Genomic DNA, 16,181 nt, shown 5'->3' with positions numbered 1-16,181 from the left:
CTTTAGACTAAGTAGTGGGGAAAGGGATTGTGTGTAAGGAGATGTAGTAAATCAAAGGGTAACAATGTGGTACTGGAGGAGGTATCGATTTGGGCAAGGATAACCAGAGTGTGGCAGGAAGAAACAGAAAATACAAGCTTAACAGCACACCAGCAGACAAGGCCAGAGATTGCAAAATTGCTCAGAAGACAGAGCAAAATGTGTATGTGAATGAGGGAGTTCCAAAATTCTGACCCGGAGACGCATAACAGCAATATAGGATGGCATATGTGGAGAGATTGAGTCAATTAGGATTATGTCGCTGGAGTTCAGAAGAATGAGGGGGGATCTCATAGAAACCTATAAAATTCTAACAGGACTAGACAGGGTAGATGCAGGAAGGATGTTCCCGATGGTGGGGGTGTGCAGAAACTGGGGTCACAGTCTGAGGATACAGGATAGACTGTTTAGGACAGAGATGAGGAGTAATTTCTTCACCCAGAGAATTGTCAGCCTGTGGAATTCACTGCCACAGGAAGTAGTTGAGGCCAAAATATTGTATGTTTTCAAGAAGCCATTTTCAAGACGACCATTTAGAAAGATGCAGCTTAATCCGGGATAGTCAGCACGGATTTGTGAAGGGAAAGTCTTGCCTCACAAATTTGATAGAATTTTTTGAGGAGGTAACTAAGTGTGTAGATGAAGGTAGTGCAGTTGATGTCATATACATGGATTTTAGTAAGGTGTTTGATAAAGTCCCCCACAGTCGGCTTATGAAGTAAGGATGTGTGGGATAGAGGGAAGTTTGGCCGATTGGATAGGTAACTGGCTATCTAACAGAAGACAGAGGGTGGTGGTGGATGGAAAATTTTCGGACTGGAAACCGGTTACCAGTGGAGTGCCACAGGGATCAGTGCTTGGTCCTCTGCCATTTGTAATTTTTATAAATGACTTGGAGAAGGGGGCTGAAGGGTGGATCAGTAAATTTGCTGATGACACCAAGATTGGTGGAGTAGTGGATGAGGTGGAGGGCTGTTGTAGGCTGCAAAGAGATATAGATAGGATGCAGAGCTAGGCTGAAAAATGGCAAATGGAGTTTAACCCTGACAAATGCGAGGTGATTCATTTTGGTAGGACAAATTTAAATGTGGATTACAGGGTCAAAGGTAGGGTTCTGAAGAATGTGGAGGAACAGAGAGATCTTGGGGTTCATATCCACAGATCTCTGAAGGTTGCCACTCAAGTGGATAGAGCCGTGAAGAAGGCCTATAGTGTGTTGGCATTCATTGTAAGAAGTTTAACAACACCAGGTTAAAGTCCAACAGGTTTATTTGGTAGCAAAAGCCACACAAGCTTTCGAGGCTCTGAGCCCCTTCTTCAGGTGAGTGGGAATTCTGTTCACAAACAGAACTTATAAGACACAGACTCAATTTACATGAATAATGGTTGGAATGCGAATACTTACAACTAATCCAGTCTTTAAGAAACAAAACAATGGGAGTGGAGAGAGCATCAAGACAGGTTAAAAAGATGTGTATTGTCTCCAGACAAGACAGCCAGTGAAATTCTGCAGGTCCACGCAACTGTGGGAGTTACAAATAGTGTGACATAAATTCTGATTCTAGGATCGCATGATAAAGACTCAGGAGGAAAAAAGCAGAAATATTTATGTGAAATAGTGTGACATAAACCCAATATCCCGGTTGAGGCCGTCCTTGTGTGTGCGGAACCTGGCTATCAGTTTCTGCTCCGCGACTCTGCGCTGTCGTGTGTCGCGAAGGCCGCCTTGGAGAACGCTTACCCGAATATCAGAGGCCGAATGCCCGTGACCGCTGAAGTGCTCCCCAACAGGAAGAGAACAGTCTTGCCTGGTGATTGTCGAGCGGTGTTCATTCATCCGTTGTCGCAGCGTCTGCATAGTTTCCCCAATGTACCATGCCTCGGGACATCCTTTCTTGCAGCGTATCAGGTAGACAACGTTGGCCGAGTTGCAAGAGTATGTACCGTGTACCTGGTGGATGGTGTTCTCACGTGAGATTATGGCATCTGTGTCGATGATCCGGCACGTCTTGCAGAGGTTGCTGTGGCAGGGTTGTGTGGTGTCTTGGTCACTGTTCTCCTGAAGGCTGGGTAGTTTGCTGCGGACAATGGTCTGTTTGAGGTTGTGCGGTTGTTTGAAGGCAAGAAGTGGGGGTGTGGGGATGGCCTTGGCGAGATGTTCGTCTTCATCAATGACATGTTGAAGGCTCCGGAGGAGATGCCGTAGCTTCTCCGCTCCGGGGAAGTACTGGACAACGAAGGGTACTCTGTCCACTGTGTCCCGTGTTTGTCTTCTGAGGAGGTCGGTGCGGTTTTTCGCTGTGGCGCGTTGGAACTGTTGATCAATGAGTCTAGCGCCATATCCTGTTCTTATGAGGGCATCTTTCAGCGTCTGGAGGTGTCTGTTGCGATCCTCCTCATCCGAGCAGATCCTGTGTATACGGAGGGCTTGTCCGTAGGGGATGGCTTCTTTAACGTGTTTAGGGTGGAAGCTGGAGAAGTGGAGCATCGTGAGGTTATCCGTGGGCTTGCGGTACAGTGAGGTGCTGAGGTGACCGTCCTTAATGGAGATGCGCGTGTCCAAGAATGCAACCGATTCCGGAGAGTAGTCTATGGTGAGCCTGATGGTGGGATGGAACTTGTTGATGTCATCATAGAGTTGTTTCAGTGATTGTTCACCATGAGTCCAAAGGAAGAAAATGTCATCGATGTATCTAGTGTATAGCACCGGTTGAAGGTCCCGTGCGGTGAAGAAGTCTTGTTCGAACCTGTGCATGAAGATGTTGGCATATTGAGGTGCAAATTTGGTCCCCATGGCTGTTCCGTGTGTCTGGATGAAGAACTGGTTGTTGAAGGTGAAGATATTGTGGTCCAGGATGAAGCGGATGAGATGTAAAATTGCATCTGGAAACTGGCAGTTGTTGGCGCTGAGCACTGAGGCCGTTGCAGCAATGCCATCGTCATGGGGGATGCTGGTGTAGAGTGCTGAGACATCCATTGTGACGAGGAGCGCTCCTGGTTCAACTGCTCCATGTGTGCCGAGTTTCTGTAGGAAGTCCGTCGTGTCGCGACAAAAGCTGGGGGTTCTTTGTACAATGGGTTTCAGGATGCCCTCGACATAGCCGGAGAGGTTCTCGCACAGGGTCCCATTGCCCGATACGATGGGACGGCCGGGTGTGTTTGCCTTGTGTATCTTCGGGAGGCAGTAGAGATCTCCAACGCGGGGAGTACGTGGGATGAGAGCACGGAGGGTGTTCTGAAGGTCCGGATCAAAGGTCTTGATCAGAGTGTTGAGTTGACGGGTGTGTTCTTTGGTCGGATCTGCAGGTAACTGTCTGTAGTGTTCCTCGTTGTTTAGTTGTCGGTATTCGCATTCCAACCATTATTCATGTAAATTGAGTCTGTGTCTTATAAGTTCTGTTTGTGAACAGAATTCCCACTCACCTGAAGAAGGGGCTCAGAGCCTCGAAAGCTTGTGTGGCTTTTGCTACCAAATAAACCTGTTGGACTTTAACCTGGTGTTGTTAAACTTCTTACTGTGTTTACCCCAGTCCAACGCCGGCATCTCCACATCTTGGCATTCATTAACAGGGGGTTTGAGTTTAAGAGCCGTGGGGTTATGCTGCAACTGTACAGGACCTTGGTGAGACCACATTTGGAATATTGTGTGCAGTTCTGGTCACCTCACTACAAGAAGGATGTGGAGACACTGGAAAGAGTGCAAAGGAGATTTAGCAGGATGCTGCCTGGTTTGGAGGGTAGGTCTTATGAGGAAAGGTTGAGGGAACTTGGGCTTTTCTCTTTGGAGCGGAGGAGGTTGAGAGGAGACTTGATAGAGGTTTATAAGATGATGAGGGGGATAGATAGAGTGAACGTTCAAAGACTATTTCCTCGGGTGAATGGAGCGGTGACTAGGGGGCATAACTATAGGGTTCATGGTGGGAGATATAGGAAGGATGTCCGAGGTAGGCTCTTTACGCAGAGAGTGGTTGGGGTGTGGAATGGACTGCCTGCAGGGATAGTGGAGTCAGAAACTTTAGGAACATTTAAGAAGTTATTGGATAGGCACATGGAGTACTTCGGGATGATAGGGAGGAAATAGTTTGATCTGGGTTTCAGACAAAGCTCGGCACAACATCGTGGGCCGAAGGGCCTGTTCTGTGCTGTACTGTTCTATGTTCTATGTAAGCAGTTCGATGTAGCACTTGGGCGAAGGGGCTCATAGGATATGGGGGCAGGCAGAATAAGGCTATTGAGTTTGATGATCATCCATGATCATAATGAATAGTGGAGTAGGCTCAAAGGGCTGAATGGCCTCCTCCTGCTCCTACTTTCTATGTTTCCATGAATCCAGGTTTATGGAGGGCAGATAGGAAAGAAGAGTTGAGACCATGACCAGCTCAGACATGTTCTTATTGAATGGCAGAACAGGATCAAAGGGCTGAATGGCCTACTCCTGCTTCTAAGTCCTATGCTTCTAAATAAGACTATCCTCTCTGTCACTCTGTGCACAGTGAGTGTAATTATTGACATTGTTTAGAATGTGTGTGTGTCAGTCTGTGTGAAAATGACAACAATCAGCATCGTCTAATTGTGATACATTTACCATTAAATATCGCAGTCTCGTTCTCAGAGGCTGGTGTTCCCTTCTGCTGCTCCCTGGAGCTATGATGGGAAGGGAGAGGAGGTCTTTGTTCCCAGTGATTACCAATGTCAATTTGGATGTTAACTCCATGTTCAGAGAACGCTATTCTCTGCTCTGGTGTGGGCCTTTTAAAATTCATTCTCGGAATGTGGGTATTTCTGACAAGGCTGCCGCTTATTCCCCTCCCCCAGTTTCTCTGATCCAGCAGAGTGGCTAACGGGGCAGCTCAGAGGTTAATTAACAAACCACATGGCTGTGGGATTGGAGTCACATATAGGCGAAACGTGGTCTTTTTTATATTTTTCCACGGGATCTGGGTGTTTCTGGCAAGGTCAGAATTTATTGCCCATTCCTAATTGCCCTGGACAAGGTGGCAGTGAGCAGCCTTCTTGAACCACCGCAGTCCATCTGGTGTCCGTGTAGCGACAGTGCTCTGAAGTTAGAAAGGTAATTCCAGGATTTGGATTCAGCGACAGTGGCAGAAGTGGTGCCATGGTTCCAAGTCAAGATGGTGTGTGGCTTGGTGTAGGACTTGTAGGTCGGGGTATCCCTATTCATCTGCTGTCTTCTCCTTCTGGTTGCTAGAGGTCATGGGTTTGGGAAGGTGCCATCAAAGGAGCCTCGGTGAATCGCTGCAGCACATCTTGTAGATGGTAAACATTGCTGCCAGTGTGTTGATGGTGGAGGGTGTGAATGCTGAAGGTGGTGGATGGGGTGCCAATCAAACGGGCTGCTTTGACTTGGTTGATGTTGAGCTTTTTGAGTGTCGTTGGAGCTGCACTCAGTGAGGCAAGAGGAGAGTATTCTACCACACACCTGACTTGTATTTGTAGATGGTGGACATTCCGTCTGTAGGCAGGAGGTGAGTTCCTCCCTGCACAATTCTCAGCCTCTGAGCTGCTTATTGATTATTAAACAAATACACCAGAGAGGGATTTGATCCCATATTTCCTCGATGATTAGTTTAAGCCTCTGATCTCAGTAACATCTGCACCACACTCTTACTGGAGTTGAGCTGATAACTTCCTGACTCTGAGGCTGGAATGTTGCCATTAGTGAGGATTGTTCATCACATCAGTACAGTTTAAATAGTTATCAGCCAGAATTTTCCCACCCTGCTCGTCGCGGGAATCGGAGGGGGCGAGGGGCGGAGCATGGGAAGGTCCGTTGACCTCGGGCAGGATTTTATGGTTTCGGGTCGAGCCAGGCTGTAAAATCCCGCCCGATATATCATGTTTCTTTCTGACAACTTTTTCTAATAATTTGCCTGTAAGATAATTTAATATTGTCAAAAATTTAAAGGCAGGATGATTCCAATCCACAGATTATCACCATGAAATATCTTTTTCTGCTCAATGAGGCTAAAATATAAAACAGAGAACGCAATTGGAAGCCATGACCCATGGAAGCTGATTGTGGAGGATAATATTTGTACATTTGCAGAATAATTTTCCCAAACAGCTATTTTCCCATCAATGTGTGAATATTGTCCACTCCATGTCTAATGCCATTGGTTTTGCTCCATTAGATTGTCCAGCATGAAGCTCTCTCTGTTTCTGTGCTGTGTGCTGCTGTCTATTCTGGTTGTAACCTCAGGCCCCACATTTGATTCAAGGTTGGATGAAGACTGGAAGATCTGGAAATCACAACATGAGAAGCAGTACACCGAGGTAAAAGGGGAATTTGTTCCAGTCTGGAACCTATTCCAAACATTCAGCTCACTCTCAAGGGGAAAGGGATTCTACTTTGAGTTAAGGTGGGAGAGTTGAATTCGCAGTTGGGTGGAATGAGTGTGTGAAGTGAAATTGAAAAGATATTGGTCCTGAAATTCTGTGGGAATTCTCCCAGTCTCTAACTCTAGTCGAGGACTGGCTGAACTCAGTGGAACAGAGACTGTTTTTACCAGGATTCCACTGGACTTATACTGTAATTACCATAGAACCCAAAAATAAACCTTGAGAAGCTTCAGATGCATTCTCTTAAAATGTATTCACATTGTCCTCACACACACCGATCAGAACACATCTCCAAAATCAACAGATTAGAAGAGAAAATCAAATCTGTAAAATGCCTGAGTTTTCTTGTCCCTTTATTGTCCAACCTTCTGTGGCTCACTCCCAGGATTTGTCCAGGGATAAAGATCTTGCTGTTGTTAAACTGTTTATTCCTTTTGAACTTTCAGTGTCGATCTCTCCGAGTGAGTGTTCAATTCGGTTTATCTTTGTGAGTCTATGGGAAGGAGAATGAGTGTATGTCTCTGATATGGATAGAGAACAGAAACCCACTGCAAGATGTTATTTCAGCTTTTACATCTGGATTTTTAAAGCTATTGTATAATTTTACTAATGGAAGATGCTAGAATCTGACTGACTAAATGTCTTTACTCAGGAAGAAGAGACCCACAGGAGATCGATATGGGAGGACAATGCGAGATACATCGAACAGCACAACCTGGAGTACTCAATGGGGAAACGCACATTTACTATGGGAATGAATGAGTTTGGAGACCTGGTGTGTATAAGATGTCTAGTCTGGGATCTATTACATCCCAGTTATTGTGGTGTTATTACTGAATGAGGCGTGATTGGTTAGTGATATCACAATGCCCCATTACACTAAAGAATCTAACCTCCCTCACCAATGTATGTTTTGTAAAAATCGATTCTCCTTTCCACTTTAACATCTAAATTCATTATTTTTCCTGTTGTCAGACAGCCTGCACCATGGGCTGGGACACGGCTCGTGTGTCTGCTGTACTTTCTGAATAAAAAGCATGGGATGGGTTCACCTGCCCCAAACCAAGTGACAATTTAAACATGATGGGATAGTGTTGACAGTGTTCAACACACCAACTGCATTAATCTCTCCTTGGCCTAACCTTCCCGCAGGGATGGACTAAAACCCAACACTGGGACCAATGGCAATTTCAACTCCAATGTCAGATCTTGTCATTGAAATCATTGGGAAATTGATGAGAGACTATTTGGATTGTGAATGTGAAATAATAAAGTCTGAATGTGAAATGTTGGATCCCAGTTCAAAATGGCACCTTTCCCACCCCCAAAAAAGACAATAATTGATTGGAGATCGGTTCATGGACACCCTCTGTTTTCTCAGGTTTGGTGTGAAACTTAACAATATATATGGACAAGATATGCAACCATGGGGAGCATCAAAACCAAACCTGATCTTTGTGTAATAGCTACTTGCCAGTGTGATCAGAAATGGGAATGCTGCCCAACTTTCTCCGCTAAGTCCAAGGGTCCTGAGGCCAATTCTGTACCAACTGCAGCCTGAGCTTTGAACGGGAATTAAGACCAAGTTGGTGATGGAATGTGAGAGCTTTCTGATGGGGATGATTCAGTTCAAGACCAATAAAGTTCATGGGGGAACTTTACCCACTCTTCTCACTGAGAAAGTGCTCTGGAAGATTTTAATCACCAAATGATTCTCAACTCATCTCACACAAAATGAGGTGCATGTATAATCACTGCTGCCATTTTGTTTGTGGTACCCTAGACCAGAGAGATACTTTATCACCTTCAGGCTTTCCACCCACCTTTATCCTGGAGTGTGAAGAAATGGACACACCATTTTCCTGCAGTTCCTTATTTTAGTCAAACATTTGACATGAGCATGGAGAGAGAGCAATGTTTGTTACTTTGATCTCTCTTTTTGCTAAACTCAGTGAATTGGTGAGAATGTGGCCATGTGGTTATCCACCCTCCTCCTGCACATTCTCCATTCAAAACCAATCACTTCATTCATCAATATCCCTGTGTTTGACTTTCTAGACCAATGAAGAGTTTAATGGACGCATGAGTGGATTACTCCCAATCGACCTGACTGAAGAAGAGCTTGATGAAAGAGATGTGTTTGATGAAGACAACATAAGGAATCATGATCTGAGGGAAGCAGCTTTTGATTGGCGTGACAAAGGAATCGTTACTCCAGTAAAGAACCAGGTGAAAATCAGAAGGAATCTTTCTGGTGATTAAGTGTGAGGTTCTGAAATTTCTGTGGCTTGTCGGAATGGGTAAGAAAGGTGCGGCTTTGTTCGAAAATGCCTCTCCTGTTTGCTGCCCCCCGTATTGGCTATGGTCAGGTGTTGGGTCACAGTGCGTAATCTGTGTTCATGTTCATTCTTTTTACAAAGAAACTATAAGATATTCCTTTCCAAATATGAAACTTTGATTAAAATGTTCGAATATATTTTAAAATTCAAGAGCACAAGTACAATGATAATACATTAAATAAGAGTTCAGATCCAATCTGGCAAAAATTAACACTGACAAGTTTCCACGATGCACTCTCAACGTTCCGAGTGTTGCCATGTCCAGTCTCATTTCCAGAACATCCTAACTTAAACCCTTTACATTCCCGATGGTGGGGGAATCCGGATCCAGGGGTCACAGTCTGAGGATTCGGGGTAGACCATTTAGGATGGAGGTGAGGAGACATTCCTTCACCCAGGAAGTAATTGATGCCAAAACAGTGAATGTATTCAAGAGGCAGCTGGATACAGCACTTGGGGTGAATGGGATCAAAGGTTATGGGGAGAAAGCAGGATTAGGCTATTGAGTTGGATGATCAGCCATGATGGTGATGAATGGTGGAGCAGGCTCGAAGGGCCGAATGGCCTCCTCCTGCTCCTATCTTCGATGCTTCTATATTTCTATGACCTAGAGCGTAAATTCATTGCAACACTTTAATTTGATTGGAGTTTAAGCCCTTATCAATCATTCTCTCTATCCAGGAAATACATTTTTCTGCACAAGAAGGCGGAACATTCCAGTAAAGAGGAGAGAAGTTTCTCATTCCTTGTCATTCATTAAGGATAAAACAATCTATAAAAGTTTTAACAATCTTCAAGAATAGATGATGACAATCTTCAGCAGAAAGCCAGTGTAATGCTTTTCTTACACGCCTCATTAAGTATCCCTGTAGGATTACATTTCCAGCTCATCCCTTAGCTCATCGTTCAATAGCTCATTTCCACAGTCAGCTTTTTAATCATTGAGGCTGCTACATGAGGAATATGGGGGGAGATTCCCCGAGACTGCTCGCCCGAGCCGGGATTCCCGATGGCTCCTTGAAATGGGGATGAGGGCCAAATCGGGATTCTCACCCAACCTCTCCCCCACTCCCAGCCTTCCCCCCCCAGTGGGAAGAAGCCCCCTCTCAGCAACAATTACTCCTGATCCTGACAACTGGGGACCAGACACCTCCAACTGTGTCCATGGCCTTCTCTGTCACTGCCAGACTATGAGGGAGGGGGGGCACTCTCAAGGTAACTGGGAGTTGAGGGGGTTTTAGGCTGGGGAGAAGGGGTTGAACTTGGGGCTACCTCTCAGGATAGGACTCTCGAGGCTGGATCTCTCCTTGTCACCCTGGATAACCTGGAAATCACTCTTAGGCTGGTGATTTCAGGCACATTTCTGCTAAAAATCCTTATCATTGTCTGTGTTCTGTAAAACCTTTGAAGTGGCCTGGTCACATTAAAATCCATGTTCCCTGAACACCTGGAAGCCTTCAAATTCACACCAACACTCCATTCAAAGTAGTGAATGTCCTGGGTAGATTTCAGAAGCCCCAGGTTTACCAGACATCTTTGAAGTGTTTTGGGTGATATGAGTTGTCAGTTTCACGAGGGATAACCTTTGCTTTCTCTCATAAGCCTCAGTTGCTTTGAAACCTCTTTGAAGTGCTTTGATAGACAGTTCTAGCAAAGTGGGAATTAGCCAAGGTTTACATAAGGAACTGATGTTCCATTGGCTACTAAAAGTTTTTCTGACTGACAGCTCCAGGGCAGATCAAACAGTTCATTGTTGATACAATCAGTTCACATTCCATCACCCCTGAAGTGCTTCCTCTTTTCAGCACACCTGCTCTGCCTGGCTCCATTTTTTTACTATTGTAATTTTGTTTTCCCACACGGGAGTTGTGCTTTCTAATACAGTTTAATATTTCATTGCTTTTTTTCTTGCCTGCAATGGTGGACCAATAGCCTTTGCCTCGAGGGCTCTAACTGACAAAGAAACTCGGTTCACGCAAATCAAAAAAGATGTTCTGGTTTTAGCATGTTAAAAATTCCATTACTTCATCTGTGGTCGTCCAGCAGCTGTGGGAACTGACCATTGACCACTCATAACCATCCTGAAGAAGCCTCTTCACATTGTATCTACATGGCTACAATGCCTAATGTTAAAGCTACAACATCAACGTGGTGTACAAACACGGCAGAGAACTGTCCTGAGCCGATGCCCTTTCCAGAACCTTCCCACCCCCACAGAACAGGCTGGTCGTGAGACAGACATTGACATTATGGAGATAGAGGTACTTTCTTCCCGTTGCATCATGGTATTGGAGCAGGAACTGCAGCAAGATGTCACATACACTCGACTGCCATCATGCAAGGCTAGCCAGAATCTTCAAGGCGGCTTCCTCATGACCTCTGTGTGCTCTTTGCTTTTAGAGAGGAACTAACCATTCAAGGTGGTCTAATCCTGCAAGGTCAGTGATTCGTCATTCCCCCCACTCTCCTGTAGCACTGCACCCAACAAGTCCATCCCAGATTGGATACAACTCAGGCCAGGGCCAAACCATTGCTGTATTGGCCCTCTATGCAAGCTGACATAGAAAGAAAGGTCTCCAGCCAATCCATGCTGAAGCCACACGGAACAGAAGAGCCCCTATGCTTGTATGAGGTCCCAGATCTACCCAGACATTTTTGAATGGGATGGTAACAATACCTGGTATTGGTGAATTGGCATTCTGGATGATTCAAACTGGGCTATTTGCCAAATACAACCAGCAGTCCAGGAATTGGGAAACTCAGGGAACACTTTGCCACACGTGGCAAACTGGAAAAGCAATGCCAACCAGCTTGTTTCTGCTGAATTCCGTACCTTTGCTTCATCTTGGGATTATCCTCATGTGACAAGCAGCGTTTTATATCCACAGTCCAATGCGCTCACTAAGAGAGCTGTACGCTCCACCAAACATCAGGAAAAGTCTGCGTGGGACAACACTGATTTCCATGCTGTATTTCTAATCCAGCTCTACGGCTCTTCTCCAGACATACCCGGACCATGATCCCCACACCACAACACACACTGCCGAGGGGGCAATCCCACCTACACCTATTGGTGGTTATACGTGTTCCAGACACTTGAGCAGGCCCAACACGCAATCTCGGGATCTTGTCATGTTTAAACTGTCTGAACTGACCAAAGTCATTCCGACCATTTTACTTTTGCCATTCCGTCAACTTATCCTGAAAGAAGGCAGAAGTGAGCACACAATTGAGACAATGAGGAGGCGATGGCCTAGTAGTATTATCACAAAGCATGTTCGACATACCCCACAGAACGACAGGCATAACTGGGGGTACACATAGCCACACATTTGCAGGAAGTGAGACAAGTTAAAGGAGAAATGATTCCGTTTAACCAGGTGGAGCAGTAGTGGTGGATGGGGATTGTTCAGGCCTCTGCTCAAGGAAGAATCGGAAAGCCCTCAAACCCTCCTGGGCCGGGGGGGTGGGTGGGGGGAGTGTGGGGAGGGGGCATTGAGGTGTGGAGGGATTAGACAGAGTGAAGAGGAGGTGGCTAGGGCCACGACACTGGAATTTAGGGATGATAAGGAATCACAAATGTCAGTGGGAAGGCATTGGACAGGGGGTGAGAATGGAGTCGAGATAGGAAGAAGTGAGTTCCATGGGGCAGGAACAGGCTGAACCCATGGACCTATCAGAAGAGTCCTGTCTGTGGATTTTGGGAAGGAGGTGGAAGCGGGCTGCCCAGGGCTGGGAGACTGTGCGATTGGAGGCTCTGGAGGGAAGATCTCCAGAGGAGATGAGGCCAGTGGCAGTCCTGGAAACAATGGTTTGATGTTTGCTGGTGGGGCCGTGGTCAAGGGGGAGGTAGGAGGATGTGTCTGAGAGTTGGCGCTCAGCCTGTGTGAGGGGGGGGTCAGTACGCCAGGCAACAGCAGCAGCCTTGTTGGCAGGTTTGATCACATGGTCGGGGCGGAGCTAAGAGAACAGAATGTTTAAACTAATTTGTCAGGGGGATGGGAAAACGAGCTGTAGTCCAGAAGCCAGTGTTGAGTGTAGTGAGGTACTGAGGAGGGTATCAAGGTCGCAGGAGTGTACCGGCAGACAGGAAGGTGGGTTGAACTGTGTCTACTTCAATGCAAGGAGCATCCGGAATAAGGTAGGTGAACTTGGAGCGTGGATTGGTACTTGGGACTATGATGTTGTGGCCATTACGGAGATGTGGTTAGAACAGGGACAGGAATGGTTGTTGGAAGTTCCGGGGTATAGATGTTTCAGTAAGAGTAGGGAAAGTGGTAAAAGAGGTGGAGGAGTAGCATTGTTAATCAAGGATAGTTTAACGGCTGCTGAAAGGCAGTTCGAGGGGGATCTGCCTACTGAGGTAATACTGAAGTTAGAAATAGGAAAGGAGCGGTCACGTTGTTGGGGGTTTTCTATAGGCCCCCAAATAGTAATAGAGATGTGGAGGAGGAAATTGCAAAGCAGATTATGGATAGGTGTGGAGGTCACAGGGTAGTTGTCATGGATGACTTTAACTTTCCAAATATTGATTGGAACCTTTATTGGTCAAATAGTTCAAATGGGGCAGTTTTTGTACAGTGTATGCAGGAGGGTTTCCTGACACAATATGTGGATAGGCCGACAAGAGGTGGGGCCAGATTGGACTTGGTGCTGGGTAATGAACCGGGCCAAGGGTTAGATTTGGTTGTGGGAGAGCACTTTGGAGATAGTGACCACAATTCGGTGTCTTCCATTATTGCAATGGAGAGGGATAGGGCCTTACGGCAGAGCAAGGTTTATAATTGGGGGAGGGGTAATTATGATGCGATTAGGCAAGAATTAGGGAGCATAAGATGGGAACAGAAACTGTCAGGGAAAGGCACAAATGAAAAGTGGAGCTTGTTCAAGGAACAAATACTGCGTGTCCTTGATAGGCATGTCCCTGTCAGGCAGGGAGGAAATGGCCGAGTGAGGGAACCATGGTTCACAAAAGAGGTTGAATGTCTTGTCAAGAGGAAAAAGGAAGCGTATGTAAGGATGAGAAAACAAGGTTCAGTTGGGTCGCTTGATGGTTACCAGGTAGCAAGGAATGACCAAAAAAAGGGCTTAGGAGAGCGAGGAGGGGGCATGAGTAGTGTTTTTGGCTGGTCGGATCAAGGAAAACCCCAAGGCTTTTTACTCTGATGTGAGAAATAAAAGAATGACCAGGGTGAGGTTAGGGCCGGTCAAGGATAGTAGTGGGGACTTGTGTATGGAGTCAGAAGAGATAGGAGAGGTGATGAATGAATACTTTTCTTCAGTGTTCACCAAGGAGAGGGGCCATGTTTTTGAGGATGAGAGTGGGATACAGGCTGATAGGCTGGAGGAGGTAGATGTTCTGAGGGAAGATGTATTAGTAATTTTGAAAAACCTGAGGGTTGATAAGTCCCCTGGGCCAGATAGCATATATCCTAAGATTCTTTGGGAGGCAAGGGATGAGATTGCAGAGCCTTTGGCTTTGATCTTTGGGTCCTCACTTTCCACGGGGATTGTGCCAGAGGACTGGAGAGTGGCGAATGTTGTTCCTCTGTTCAAGAAAGGAAATAGGAATGACCCTGGTAATTATAGGCCGGTTAGTCTTACTTCGGTGGTCGGTAAGTTAATGGAAAAGGTCCTGAGGGATAGGATTTATGACCGCTTGGAAAGATGCAGCTTAATCCGGGATAGTCAACACGGATTCATGAAGGGTAAGTCTTGCCTCACAAATTTGATTGAATTCTTTGAGGAGGTAACTAAGTGTGTAGGTGAAGGTAGGGCAGTTGATGTCGTATACATAGATTTTAGTAAGGCATTTGATAAGGTTCCCCATGGTAGGCTCATGAAGAAAGTAAGGAGGTGTGGGATAGAGGGAAATTTGGCCGATTGGATAAGTAACTGGCTATCTCATAGCAGATAGAGAGTGGTGGTGGATGGAAAATGTTCAGACTGGAGACCAGTTACCAGCGGCGTACCACAGGGATCAGTGCTGGGTCTTCTGCTATTTGCGATTTTTATCAATGACTTAGGGGAGGGGGCTGAAGGGTGGGTCAGTAAATTTGCTGATGACACCAAGATTGGTGCAGTAATGGATGAGGTGGAGGGCTGTTGTAGGCTGCAAAGAGACATTGATAGATGCAGAGCTAGGCTGAAAAATGGCAGATGGAGTTTAACACTGGTAAGTGCGAGGTGATTCATTTTGGTAGGACAAATTTGAATGCGAATTACAGGGTCAATGGCAGGGTTCTGAGGAATGTGGAGGAACAGAGAGATCTTGGGGCTCATATCCACAGATCTCTGAAGGTTGCCACTCAAGTGGATAGAGCTGTTAAGAAGGCCTATAGTGTGTTAGCGTTTATTAACAGGGGGTTGGAGTTTAAGAGCCGTGGGGTTATGCTGCAACTGTACAGGACCTTGGTGAGACCACATTTGGAATATTGTGTGCAGTTCTGGTCACCTCACTATAAGAAGGATGTGGAAGCATTGGAGAGAGTGCAAAGGAGATTTACCAGGATGCTGCCTGGTTTGGAAAGGTTGAGGGAGCTAGGGCTTTTCTCTTTAGAGCAGAGGAGGATGAGAGGCGACTTAATAGAGGTTTATAAGATGATGAGGGGGATAGATCGAGTGGACGTTCAGAGACTATTCCCTCGGGTGAATGTAGCTGTTACTAGGGGGCATAACTATAAGGTTCATGGTGGGAGATATAGGAGGGATGTCCGAGGTAGGTTCTTTACTCAGAGAGTGGTTGGGGTCTGGAATGGATTGGCTGCTGTGATAGTGGAGTCGGACACTTTAGGAACTTTCAAGCAGTTATTAGATAGGCACATGGAGCACACCAGAATGATAGGGAGTGGGATAGCTTGATCTTAGTTTTGGACAAAGCTCTGCATAATATCGAGGGCCAAAGGGCCTGTACTGTATTGTGCTGTACTGTTCTATGTTCTAATGCAGCAAGTTGAAAGGGAGACAGGTTGGAGTGGGTGAGTGCACAGAGAAGTTGAGAGGTTTTACTGACAGTTCTCAGTGAATAGGTCAAGAGCAGGTAGGAGGCCAAAGGATGGGGTCCAGGTAGAGGGAGAATACTGGAGGTGAAAAGATCTGTTGAACACGGGGAGGTCTCCTGCCCAAAGGAGTGAGCACGGAGACAGAGGCGAGGGTAGAAGAGTTCAGCTTCATGCTGAGCCTGATGTTCATTGAGGTGAGGACATAGGGAGATGGAACTGACTGCTTCACTGGGCACAGAACTTTCAGCATCAGAGAGGGGCAGGTCAGAGCGTATAGCGAATACTGTTTACTTCATTTAAAATGTCAACTTAATCCTGGTGAGGTTATGTTTCAACGAGTGTGCATGACATGTTCATGTATTCAAAATAGATTCCTGATGTTTGCCATTGAGAATCTCGATCTGCCCTCAATCCAGTGCCAATTTCATTCCGTACTTTCATC

At 46.0% G+C, this 16,181-nt stretch overlaps 1 protein-coding gene across 1 annotated transcript in view; it reads left to right on the top strand.

Moving 5' to 3' along the window:
- Positions 1 to 6,195: 6,195 nt before the first annotated feature.
- LOC144479491 (procathepsin L-like) overlaps positions 6,196 to 16,181 on the top strand; it is an 84,606-nt gene continuing 74,620 nt past the window's right edge. The window contains exons 1-3 of the mRNA XM_078198216.1: positions 6,196 to 6,333; positions 7,052 to 7,174; positions 8,458 to 8,628. Coding sequence (XP_078054342.1) covers positions 6,202 to 6,333; positions 7,052 to 7,174; positions 8,458 to 8,628 — 426 coding nt within the window. The 5' untranslated portion in view covers positions 6,196 to 6,201. The remainder of the gene's footprint in view (positions 6,334 to 7,051; positions 7,175 to 8,457; positions 8,629 to 16,181) is intronic.

Source organism: Mustelus asterias, chromosome 26 (genome assembly GCF_964213995.1).
Source record: "Mustelus asterias chromosome 26, sMusAst1.hap1.1, whole genome shotgun sequence".
In the NCBI taxonomy this organism is placed as follows: Eukaryota; Metazoa; Chordata; class Chondrichthyes; order Carcharhiniformes; family Triakidae; genus Mustelus; species Mustelus asterias.
The sequence above is the reverse complement of the archived record's forward strand: the minus strand, read 5'-3'. Positions and strand labels throughout refer to the sequence as shown.